Source organism: Cynara cardunculus (genome assembly GCF_001531365.2).
Source record: "Cynara cardunculus var. scolymus isolate 2C chromosome LG 3, CcrdV1, whole genome shotgun sequence".
NCBI lineage: Eukaryota > Viridiplantae > Streptophyta > Magnoliopsida > Asterales > Asteraceae > Cynara > Cynara cardunculus.
The window spans coordinates 6171532-6185081 of NC_037530.1; the positions used below are offsets into that span (position 1 = coordinate 6171532).

At 30.8% G+C, this 13550-nt stretch overlaps 2 protein-coding genes across 2 annotated transcripts in view; both read right to left on the reverse strand.

The window, feature by feature from the left end:
- LOC112508514 overlaps nucleotides 1-1973 on the reverse strand; it is a 7923-nt gene extending 5950 nt beyond the window's left edge. The window contains exon 1 of the mRNA XM_025113155.1: nucleotides 1029-1973. Within this exon, the coding sequence (XP_024968923.1) occupies nucleotides 1029-1385 (357 nt within the window). The 5' untranslated portion in view covers nucleotides 1386-1973. The remainder of the gene's footprint in view (nucleotides 1-1028) is intronic.
- Nucleotides 1974-6622: 4649 nt separating this feature from the next.
- Nucleotides 6623-7862, reverse strand: LOC112508688 (transcription factor SPEECHLESS-like). Its single transcript, XM_025113388.1, has 3 exons — nucleotides 7515-7862; nucleotides 6866-7393; nucleotides 6623-6688 (listed from the first exon to the last, which is right to left on the reverse strand). Exons 1-3 carry the CDS (start codon nucleotides 7860-7862, stop codon nucleotides 6623-6625), a joined length of 942 nt encoding a protein of 313 aa, XP_024969156.1.
- Nucleotides 7863-13550: the final 5688 nt, after the last annotated feature.

Below are 13550 nucleotides of genomic sequence, written 5' to 3' on the forward strand. Positions count from 1 at the left end.
AATAGGAAAAGTTACATTTTTTACAAACAAAATATATCTCAAAAATAATGTTTCATATTTATTTAATAAATATTTTATTTTAAGAATATTTAATTTGAATGCAACTTAATAAGAAAAAGTAAAAAAAATTAAATGTTTTTAGAGATCATAGCAATGAAAAATAAAAATCACTAACAATAATTTGAAATAAGTTTTTATTTTAATTTTAGTTAAGTCATCAAAATGATGTGGCATCCACATCACCTCATTAAAGCCACACAAGCAAAAAAGTCAAAGGGTTAACCGGTTTAAAAGGTAACAGGTTACCCATTGTTATTATGGGTAGATTTTTTAAAGTACAATGCCTTAATAAAAAATAATTTGAAAGTACATTATTATAACAAAGAAAAACAAAAGTAAAATGCTATAACAAGAAATTTTATGAAAGTAGGTTGCTATTTTAATCATTTAACCCTAATTATTATTCTTATAAAAAATTATATTATAAAATCAAAAATAAATTGCTTCGTTCTTATCTAAATTAAATTATAATAAAAATTGAATTAAATAAATTACACAAAAAACAAAAATTTTTAAATAGTTAATTTGATATTAATATTGATAGATTTATTTTGAAATTATATGATATCTTTAAATTTATATTTTATTCAAAAATAAAAGTATTATCATTTTTTCAAAACCACATAAAAACCGTATTATAACATCTACAAAAACGAAATAAAAATAAACATTAAAATCGAAATTTGCAGTACGCGAGTACCCTTCTAGTATATATAAAGAAATGAGCAAATCAAATACAAAGCATAAAAAAGTTATAAATCACACAAACTATCAACCATAAATCTAACGAATATATGGTTTTTTTATATATATCGATTGTTTTCTAATATAAAACGTTAATTATAAATGTTTCGATAAATATTAAGAAAGTATGACTTAATAAACGCTTACCTAAGTAAACATTTGGTAAACGGACCATAAGTGATGTAAATCAACAGTAATGCTATTATTTTGTAACCACTGTTTACCTGGACGAGAAGAAAAATAATTCCCAAAAAGAAGAGAATCCCTCCGATGGCCTGAACCACCGGCACGGCGACCTCCACCAATGGAAGTTGAATATCCAGCTCCATCAGCCCGATCCGGTAATCGATACCGGCCAGATGTGCGATCAAATCGTGTATGTTCACCACTATTATCAACGCCAATCCTATCAGCAGCAGCACCGCCCCTGGTTTTTGCTGCCACGACAGCAACGCCACGAACCCACATAGCAACACGATCGTCGAAAACACGTAAATTCCGGTGTTCATATACTCCGCTCTGTTCCGGCTCAGCCGCGGCCCGTACATTCTACTCTCACGCGCCGTCGCTAGCTTTACCATTTTTCGTCTCAGGGAGAAAAACTGAATCAATTTCTGCTACCATAGAGATTGGCCGCCTCAGAGAATAAGGTATAGAGTTGGTGGGTACGTGCCGGAGGGAGGGGTACGTGGCGGCATGCATGTAGTCTGAATTTTTTAAGGGAAGGTATTAGACACGTTACACGTAGTGGACTTATTTGTCGGATTTGGTCCTTGAACTATTCGGCTTCGACACCCTCCCATTAACGCAAATATCAGCGGTGGAAATGGGACTCGGAGTCTTCTTTGGACAACTTCGTCAGGAGTTGTGGCAAAAAACCGAGCATAAACTGGGCGAAAATTGTTACAGAAGAGGGCCAACTCATGGTGCCCACAAACTGTTTGATAAAATGTCTGTGTGAACTGTAGTCCTTTCTGAACACTCCTGACGTAAATAAGATAGCTTTGTCTTCTGGGTTGAGTCCAAGCAGCAATAAAGAACCTAGACGCCATGGAAGGATGCTAGTTTTACTGCAACCGTAACTTTCTCTTAGTTTTCTTGCTGCATTTTGATCAGTTTCTTGAATCATGTTTAAACTCACGTTATTTGTTTTCCTTTTAAGTCAAGAAACAGATCATAATCCCCCAAAACAAGTCAAGCTTAACATGACTCGCAATTTATTTAGTCAGTTGTTATATCTAACGGTTTTTGTAGTGACTTAATGATATAGAAGTGGCTTATTCAATAAGCTTCTAAAGAGATCTTATATAGTCAAATTAAATAAATGTGCGCCTTTCATTTGACTAATTTTATAACGTCATAGAACATAAAAATCAAAAACCTCTTGGTGGTTCTAAAGAAACTCGAACCAATGACTTATAAGGAGCCCGAGGAAAATAAGAATCCTTGCAAGCTTACGATGGACCATTTTCGTTGGAACCAAATTTGAGTGAAACAGACATGCCCTCATTCTCAAACAAGAGCGATTAATCTTTGTGAGGGTTCACGAAATTAATTTGTACTGATCTTTGAAAGGCATATGCTAGCTACGTATAAGCGATAATGGGTTGTCGTATAATTAGATCCTCGATTTATGCAAAATGTGGGCTACATGCATAACTATTTTTTCTAACTAATGTCCTTTTTTAGCTATTGACTTGTGCATACCGTACACCCACTCAACCATTAACCCAGGGATCGTTTACCATAAACTTATTGGATAAGTGCTTATCTGTTAACATTCATGACCAACAAAATTGATTGTTGGTAAGAATCACCACCCTTGCGTACCGGGTAAGATTCTCGATCTTTGTCTTGCTTTTTATCAGGTTATAAGATTCTTGGTCATTGTTATGCTCATCCTGTAAAGAAATTGGCCCCATAAGCACTTATCCAACAAGTGTTTTGTAAACGGCCCCCGACCCTATTAGCACTTACCCAGTTAACATTTGGTAAACGTCCTCTTAGATGTAACTCGAAGATCCTTGGAGTAAACATAATGAATTAAAGGTTCTAAACGACTTTTCCAAATAATCTCTCCGTCATTCCATTACATTTATTGTTTTAATTGATTGTAATGCTAAGGTCCATTGTTAAAACTTTCCTCCCAAATAAGCGAGGAAAAGAAAGAAATAATAATAATTATAAATATTTATAAAATTAGCATTTATACATCAATTACAATCTGTTAGAAAATAAATAAGGGTATATTTGTAAAAACAATAAATTTTATTTCCTTTATCTTCCGCTCAAGAACATGAAAAGTTTCTTTCTTTCGTTCCCTATCAACACAAATAAAAAAAGATTTCTTTAAATATCGTGTTTGGTTGAGTTCAAATGAGCACGGTCCAATTCTAACTCAATACTTACGGTTAGAATATTTTACAACTCGATTAGACATCAAGTGGCTTCAGATTAAATTATTTTGTGTAGGGTTGACCAGGTATTTATGCACCCCTATCTAGTACTGTTTGTTGATTAGAGAATCAGTCAACAAATTGTCTCTTGGGCTACCAAAAATATTAGGTCATATCAATAACCATAACCAATTTAGATCTGTTTAACTCGAACGTAGCTCCCATCTTTTTGGGTTTTTTTTATTTCTCCTTTGATTCAAAAAGAATGTTAATACTTCCATACAAAATAAGTTTATTATTGAATATTTTTGGATATTAATAATATTATAAAATATCATAAATACGTATGTATTATAAAAGACCCTTCTTCGAACATAACTTGACAAAACTAAATAAATGTACAAATTATGTCTCTATAAGTACAAATTACCATAAACATCAGTAATTTTGATTTTCTTGTTTTTGGATTAACAAAAGTTGGTATTCATGTAAGGTTGTGATTGAGACATATGGTCCAGGAGTCACCAAACCATCCAAGTATATCCCACTCGGTGGTGGAGTCGGGGTGGGGAGGGGTCAGGCGAAGACCCTCGACTTTCCAAAAAAGTGTGTAAGAGTAAAAAGATGAATATGGGTCACAAGTGGCATTATCAATGTTGCAGTGCGAGACCCTTCATGTATAAGGAGTTGTATTTAGAACTTCAGTCACAATTAGGCTTGTGGAGTGTGCCATTGTACTATTTGAAGAGGAGAACTGGAGAAGTTCAAACAGATGTATGGTGTTGCCTCATTTATACTTTTTGGTCGGTTTTGTTCGCTTACCTTTTATTGTCATACTTTCAGTTGTATGTCAACTCTCTCTTTGCCCAGATCAATAGACCTTATTACAAGGTCTGATGAAAGTTGCATATGTATTCAAATTTCTTCTTATAAATATTGACATCCATTGTAGAAATCTTGCTTGAAAAAAAACAAATGGTAATAATCTTGACTGGTTGAAAAAATCAGTTGGTATAAAACATTATTAACTACTACTCTGAAAAAACTAAACTGCTCGAAAATTCGATTAGTTGACTGAAAGCCAAGAACTTGATTTACCTAGTTGAGTTGGTGAAGGAATGGAAACTTAAACCTGTAATCGACTCGGCCGAAAAGGTTTGGGCAAAGAGCATCATGTTTTTTTTTGTAAGGGTGTCCGGGCCAAAGCCCGACTAATCCCCGGCAATTTTGGAGGCTAAACATGGCCCCACTTAAATGTCGCCAACACTCCCTTCCCAGGGCTCGAACTCGGGTTCATGACTATGTCATGCCCAAGCCTTTACCACTAGGCTGGAAGGTCTTTGATAAAGAGCATCATGTTCTTATATATATATATGCATGACTATTGTAAACTTACTTTTTAACTATTCTACAACTGTTGTTTTATTTTCATTTTTCTAATAAAAGCTATATAAGTAATGTTTTTTTTATGGAAAATTATTATTTATATTAGCTGAATCTCATTTTATAGAAAAAGTATTGACATGTTTAAATCAAAAACATGCATTTAAGTATTTACGGTGGATATCATCATGTTTTATTGAGAAAACCCTTTTTGATATATTCCCATCATTTGATGCAATGCTAGCGTCGAGAAGGCCGTTGAAAAGAATTCATCTATTGATAAATCACAAACTCCAGCTCCAAAATCATGGTAGCAAACCACAATGATGGTGTCTGATTGGTTTGAGCTTGGCTCCAAAGATTAAAAGTACCAGGAGGTCTCATGTTCAAATCAAATGAGGAATAAAAATTCCTTTTGTGGCCATGGAGGTTCAAATGCGGTGACTCCGGACTATCTGGAAAGTAGGTGGTCGTTCTGGGATTAGTTGGCGCGCATAGCGGGTTGGATATCCAGGTTAATCAAAAAAAAAATCATGGTAGCAACCAATAATTATTTTTCAACTTGCATTCTATTTTTGAATTAAAAAAAACTTTAAGACTAGTTGCTGTAAGTACCCCGATTAACCCCAAGAGTCTTAGAAAAGTTAAAACTGATGAATATAATGAAGGTCTGTAATTAACAACATTATTTATTAATCATTTTCACACAAGAAAACATGTTTTTCACAACCTTAACATTAATTAGTTTTTTTATTCTTTCTCACATTCAAATGGATCCATATATATTTTATTTGGTAAAAACCTATTTGTACTTGGTATTCTTGCTTACATATATTCAAATTTTACACGTAGCTATAATATTTATGAGTATACAACTAGCATCAAGATGGACAAAAAAGAGGGAAAAAAATGGAACATGATCGACATTTTAAGTGATCGGCTTTAAATCGAGATGCATACTGCATCATCGTGCAGGTAGCTACGGGTATATGAACTAGCATTGGGATGGATAAAAAAAGATAAAAATGAAACATGATTGACTTTTTTGTGTTCTCGGCTTTAGATCGAGATGCACACCGTAACATCGTGCGGGTAGCTTACTAGTAGATATAGAGGGGTGGGTTCAAATGAGAACTATAAACATTTTAAGAATCGTACATCAACCACTTCATTATTCATGCTGAATAACCTTGAATCATGAAAATTATTCATGATACATGTTGTGTAAGATATTAATGAAGAAAATTATTCAATGAAAATTCATAATATTAATAATAAAAATGCATGGTATTAATGATTATTCAGTGTTATATATCGTAAATAATACATTAAATAGTTTGTTTCCCGATTTTCAAAACATTTACAATTGTACCAGTTGCATATGTATTCAAATTTCTTCTTATTATATATGTGTTCATATATTGTTGAATATACTTATTAACATAATACAAATACAAATAAATATATTCATCAATGAATATATATATATATATATATATATATATTATACATTCATTGGCCGATAAACACATTAACTAATGAGATTTATTTAGAGTAAATTCATTAATGAATATAGACTATAAATTTGATTTTCAAATCATTTTTGATTCTCATATGAATCTATATATAACACACAGGTGTCAAAGCCCTAGCTAGGTTTCCCACACCAACCCTGCTACATATAAACGTTTGAGATGGGTCATGATGTATATAAGTCAAGTAAATAGAATAAAAAACGATCAATATAATCCGAGGACGATCAAGACAAAAGTTAAACTAATCAACCAAAAAATTCTTTTGCTGGGAGTTGGATAAGGGTTAATTAGGGTTTTGAGCTTTGTAGTCGAGTCTCTACCATTGCCTAGCTTTTCTTTCTTTATTTTTTAGGCTTGTAGCCTTCTTGATTGTTTCAACATCATTCCCGATACGTACATTGGATCGGATACACCATAGCGTGCATCGGATATGATCTCAAAACGAGATGATTGTCACAGTAAAGGATCAGAGTTAAGATGGAAAACGAACATGATAGGTAAAGGTTAGCAGAATGAACTTTGAATGTGTTGAGCAAGTTCCTCTGCACTTAGCTGGCATTCAACTCCAATCTACCAAGAAAGCAAAGCCCACAAATCAATTAAGACAGCAAAGCATCATTTTTCTGAATCATACAGTCAAATTAGTGTTCATTATTTGTGTTATAGAACTTGATCAAATTTTGACATGAAGTAGAGCATGCATGCAAATTCATATATATGAAAAATCAAATCTTTGGGTTAAATTACCTTGGTGGTAAAGGAGTTAACCATGGCTTCATCAACAATACTAATGTTGGCCTGAAGAACTTCAAGAGACAGGTTTTCAAGAACCCTTATTACTTTTGTTGCTTGGCCTGGTATCCTCTTGGAGCAAGTCTTTAGAAGGAGATTACCGCCCACCAACTTCACCTCAACTTCAACAATGGCCGACTTTAAATTAGCCATGAGGTCATTACCACCTTCTGAATTAGTTATGAAAGAATTAGCAGGTGATGAATGGTCAAGTGAAGTTGATATGGATGGAGATAGGTAAGAATTAGAAGTTGGCAGACATGACCTGTATGGGGTTGCTGGTTGTGGGGTTCTGGGGCTAATGGGCAAGCTTGGTCTAGGGCTAAGGGGGCAGGCAGATAAGGTCATGGGGCTTGAAACAAGCCTAGGGCTCAGTACTTCGCTGTAAACTTTTCTTTGCTTCTTTGCCTCCAGGGTTTGTAGAATTTGTTGCAATTCAGTGATGTAATCAACTACTCCTCCAATTATTGATGCTTGATCTCCCTGCAAGTTTCATACAACATATTCACATATGATGATCAAGAAAGAGAGCAAGTGGAATCAAGAAACGGTCAAAGATTGCTTTTTTCTACGTCTAAGGGGAGTGTTTTGATGATTTAATTACCCTTTTGACATAGAAGCGAGGCATAAGTGAACGGAGAACACTCAAGTGGTCGTTCATCTGCTTCCTCCGGTTCCTCTCCACCGTCATATGCGACACCTTCTGCCGGCCATCTGAGTTGGGACCACCGTCAGCCTCCACCACAGACAGCTTCTGTCTCTTCCTTTTAGGCGATGAAAGATCCAGCTTACGAGACACCACCGGATTCACACCACCGGAAATTCCCTCCAGATGATCATGATCAGCTTCGAGGACACTGAAGACGACGTCGTCAGCACCAGGTGACAAGAAAGTGGTTTCCCCAAACTGGTGATGGAAGAAATCAGGCAAGAAAGTACAGTGACCAGCCATTTTGGTATCAAGAAACAAATTAACAAGAGGAAACGTCAAATCTAGGTGTGGCAGGTGTAACAATAAAACAAGCAGTTGATGTGCACTTCTCTCCAAAGGGTAGATCAGATGAGTTCAGATGAGATGGATGGATTCTATCAACAGCAATCGAGGAAAAGGACCCAAAAAGATGTACGCAGCGAAGATCAGGAGGAGAGAAATGCCAAAACCAGGAAATATTTAATAGAGTTCTGATCATGGATGGTGACCAGGCCATGAACATTATCCCAGTGAGGACCTTTTCTGTGGGCATCATACGTATTTCATGTATTAACCGTTAGATTCTTTTCCAGTGGGCCACGCTCCAAATTGAAAACAATCACTTGGAGACAATATTATTCAATCGTAATATAAATTATTTCATTAAAAAAATTAAAAACTATTTTTTATGTATAAAGTATTGTTTATTAATGCATATTACTTCAAACTTAAGATTACAAGTAAATTGTGCATAAGTACAACTTATTAAAGCTTAATATTTGAATTCGTGTAACTAACTGCAGATAAACATAATTAAATGCAGGATAAACATCTCATTTTAAATATAAAAAATCTAAAATATAATTAGAATAATCATTGAATTCTAACAAAATACTTAATTATTATTTTTATAAAAATTATAATATTAAACAAAAAATAAATTATTTTTTTATTAAAGTTAAATTAAATTATAATTAAAAAAAATTAAAGAAATTACATAAAAAAAATAAAAACTTTTAAATAGTTGATTTGATATTAATATTGATATTTTTTTTCAAATTTTTATGATATCTTCAAATTTATATTTTATTCAAAAATAAAATCATTATTACTTTCTTAAAAACACATAAAATCGTATTATAACATCGACAGAGACAAATACTAAAATAAAACATTAAAATCGAGATGTGTCTCGTTACATTGCGCGAGTACTCTTCTAGTTTAATTATTAATTATATATTTATCTATAGGATTAATAACTTTTTTCAAAAGAATTATATTATAGATGACTTGTTAGTTTAATATGAGAAGAAACTTGAATGTTCTATCTTCAACATATATGTAGTTGTCAATATTCATATGGTGTATATATTGTTCACATATGTTCCAATGTGTTCATAATACAATATCTATATACATTTAACATTTGGTAAATATGCGTTCACAAGTGAAACACTTTGATCATATATTATTGTCTTCACATGTGAAAGTCAATTACTTTAGTGTTCTTAAGTTTTTTAATAGATGCAAATAAGTGTCCATAAGTGTTCTCGTATGTTCATATGTGAAAGCCACGAACTAAGATTAGTTAATAAGTTACATATATGTTCATATGTATTCATAAACGTTTATAATGCAACACGGATGATTCTACGAACCATCCTTGATTAGTTTCTTATTGATTTTGCATTCTACTCAGTTGTTCTTGGTTGAATTACTTAATTCTCAAGATCACTGGACTTTCACTACTGCCCTTAACAAATCCCCTTTGTGACAAGAAGAAATTGACTGAAATGAGATCCCAAAACATGGATCGACGCATCCAACATGTAGCTTAGTCCCTACTGCCAATTACATAGCATTCATTCACTCTCGGTGACAACCCCGATGCCTAACCTTCGCCCAGCCGACTGTTGGAGATGATTTACTTAAGAAAACAAATAAATCGAATTGAATCTTTGGTCTATGACGAAAATGTACACAAAATATTATCGGTTATTACAATTTATGATCTTGATGGAATCATGAAAAACACATCAGAAATGAGAATATTTAGTATTTTTCAACAACTTTATGACGGTCTTTTACGATGTTGTGAAATTGTCGCTAATTTGTTGATATCATGCAACAGGTTACAAAAAAATTTAATTTCCACAACCTTCCGTACATAAACAATGTCTTAATTATATTTTTTAATATATATAAGGGGTGTTTGGGATTGCTTATTTAAAACAATTAATTTTTTTTGTAGAAGTGTTTATCAAGTTAGGTGGTGTCAAATCGGAGTTCTATAAAAAGTGTTTGAATTAGCTTATGACGGTACCAAAACGTAATAAGCTGATAAATATTTCTTTCTTTTTCCATCCAAACACTAAATACTTCTTATTACTAGTACGGCACCATAATAAGTTAATAAGTTAGAACGGAATAACTTATCAAAAAATTCTTATTATCAGTGTGAAACCGGTATGAGGGGTTGTTTGGTAGTTGCTAAATGGTTTGGTGTAGAATGATTAAGTAGACTATCATGATATAGTGCAAAATGAAATATAATTGTTTGGTAATTGCTAACAATGAAATTAGAACACTGAATGGTTAAAGGAGGTCCAAGATGCAAAATCATTTAAAACCATTAAGAGGCAGACATTTGTTTTTGCCAAACAAAATTCATTTTTTAACGATTCATAAGTTACCTCTTCATGAAACTATTAAAAGATAAACAAACAACTCATGAGTATTTCTTTTTCTATTCAAACACTAAAAACTTTTACTATCAATATCATATCAGAATAAGTTAATAATTGATATATAATATTGGATAAATATTTAAAAGAGAAGTGTGGCAGATTGTTGGACCCACTCATGCGTTAGGCTTGAACTTCATAACAACTTTCACATTACTCTAATGCGCCTAATATTTTTAAATTTAAAAATCATCTTATTTTTTCAGAAAAATGATGTTTTCTGTAGTTTTCGTTATAATATTTTTAACAAATTTTTTAAAATAGAGATTTTTAAGAATTTTTAATTTAATAAATTCTTTAAAATGAAAAAAGTAGGAGAAGAAATATAAATTCTCTGAATTTCGAAAACTCTTTAAAAATGATTGTTTACAAAAGAAAAAAAATAGATTTTTATTTATTTTTTCTATCAATGAAAATCTTTAAATTAAATATTTAACAGAGATAATAACATTTTACAAATTATATTAAATATTTTAATAATATAATTAATATTATAATTTTTAAAATGGATAACTATTAAAATGAATATAATCTTTTTTTACCAAATTTAATTTTTAATAATACTAGAATGATACTCGCACAATGCAGCGAGATATATCTTGATTTTTATTGTTTTATTATTATTATTTTTGTCTCAATCGACGTTATAATACGATTTTATGTGGTTTTGAGAAAGTGACAGTGTTTTTATTTTTGAATAAAATATATATATGAAAATATTATAAAATATTTAAAAAAGTACCAAACTAACTAATTAATTTTTTTTTGTTCTTTGTGTATTTTTGTAATGCATTTTTTTCTATTTTTGGTTTAATAATATAATTTTCTTATAAAAATAATAATTAATTATTTCGTTAGAACTCGATAATTATCTTAATTATATTTTAGATTTTTTATATTTTAAAATGAGATGTTTATCCTCTATTTGATTATGTTTATCCGTAGTTAGTTATAGGAATTCAAAAATCGAGTTTTAATAAGTTGTACTTATACATATTTTATTTGTAATCTTGAATTTTAATTAATATGCATTAATATACAGTACTTTATGCATAAAAAATTATTTTTAAGAGTTCTGTCAAATGCTTTATAATATAGTATAGATAATTAATATTGAAATATTATAAAATTATTAAATATTTTTGGTCATTCAAATTCATGGTAATTCGGATTAAATTTACGTATAGATATTACCTCTTTTTTCTCGTTTCAATCAAATTGAAATGATTGAAGTTTTTGTATATAAAATCGTGTTAGGTCTAGTTATGTACGTTGATACATAGCTCTTTTTGTGAATGCTGATATCAAATTTTGTTTGTAATCGTCCTACAAAATATTGAAAAACGAATTTTATCGATTATGAAGTACGAGTATTTAATAAAATATTACTGACTGCAACCAAAAATTGCATAATGCTTTTGATCAACTACAAGCATGTAGGATTAGATTCGTCCATTCAAATATATTTCTAGTGTTTTTTGTGACATTTTAACAGATATAGTTACAGAACTGCGTATATAATAATTAAGATACTGTATAAATATATCTTTTATCTGAATATATATAAATATGTTTATTTAATACGTATTTAGGTTTCCATGACTTCCTTGTTTTCTCACATAAATACAAAATCCTTACCATGAAATGTCTTTTTCTATCTTTAGATATTTCATTTATATATACCACTTGATCAAATTTATGTGACAACAGTATAAATCACACACACACATATATATGTATATATATATATATATATATAGGTAGTTTCAAGTATAGATCCTTTAATTAGTACAAATCAATCTTAATCGTTCATATAGTCTAGTGAATATCTGGTTTTATAAATATTTGGATTGTTTTTTTTTATCTAACACATTAATAATAATTAATAGTAAATTATAATAAATAAACTCTGATTATTTTCATAAATATCTCATTTGTCTGGTTTGTACAGGAAGTCTGTATTTAAATTTTTTTATTGATGATTGTTATCTTTATTTTATTTAAAAATAAATTTAGATTTTTCTTTTTAATGAGAAAATCTATTATGTTATTATGTTTGTTCTGCGGATGAATAATCGTGTGAGAATAGAAATTAAAGTGAGAGGCATAAAAGATATCTGGACCATTTATCACTTTTAATCTTACTGACATCCCATAAATTTTGCTTCTCACGAGAATTGGTCTGGCGTATCTCAGTGCATCTCTTAGGTGTCGGTCTTTAGTTATTGTTGATCCAAAGGTAAAGATCTCTCCTTACTCTTTTCACTATGACTTCCATTTAAATCAAAATCCAACCCTTGTTCTACAATAAAATTTTACATTTTGTTTTTCTACAATAAAATATAGATATGTAACTAATGTATATACACGTAGGGGCCGTTTACCAAACACTTACTCCAGTAAGTGAACACCAAGTCATTTTACCTTTTCCGATGAATATGGTAAGGATGAAAAATCTTACCGAGTAAGAGCGAAACAATGATCAAGAGTTTTACCTGGTAAGTGAGGGCAACGACTCTTACCACGGTAAGCGTTTACGGGATAAATTGTTGTATATGATACTGTTTTGGTGGACTAAAATCTTATCCGGTAAATAAATGATAATGTTAAATTTACCGGTAAGCGCTTACCAGGTAAGTGTTTGGTAAACGGCCCTGTAGAGTCTCTATAAATTGCAAACCTGTTAATTTTTAGAAACCATATAAATCAATTCTAAACTAATAAAACATTTTATAATCACAACAAATAAATTATGTTCATCTTTCATAAATATCTTGATTATAATAAATGAAGTATATGATCGTTTTCATAAATATATCAATTACATTTTTTGTATAATTTATCTGAATCAATTTATTTGTATATGATTGGGTATATATATATATATATATATATATATATATAAGCAATCAAATGCAAACCACTCAATTTGTACAAACCGTGCAAACCACCCTCATCCGTTGATTTCATTGTTTAATCTTACGAAATTTTTTCATGAAATTGTTTCGTATAATACTTTTTTGATGAAGTTGTTTCATATTTAGTTATTAAATTTTAATAAAATCGTTTCATGTATTTATCTAAAATTAAAATAATGAAGATGATAATATCAATGATTAACAACTCTGCAATAAAAATGATTAATCAACCCCTCATAATTACAAAAAAAAATGAATAAAATGAAAAATTATGATTGGTTGAATGA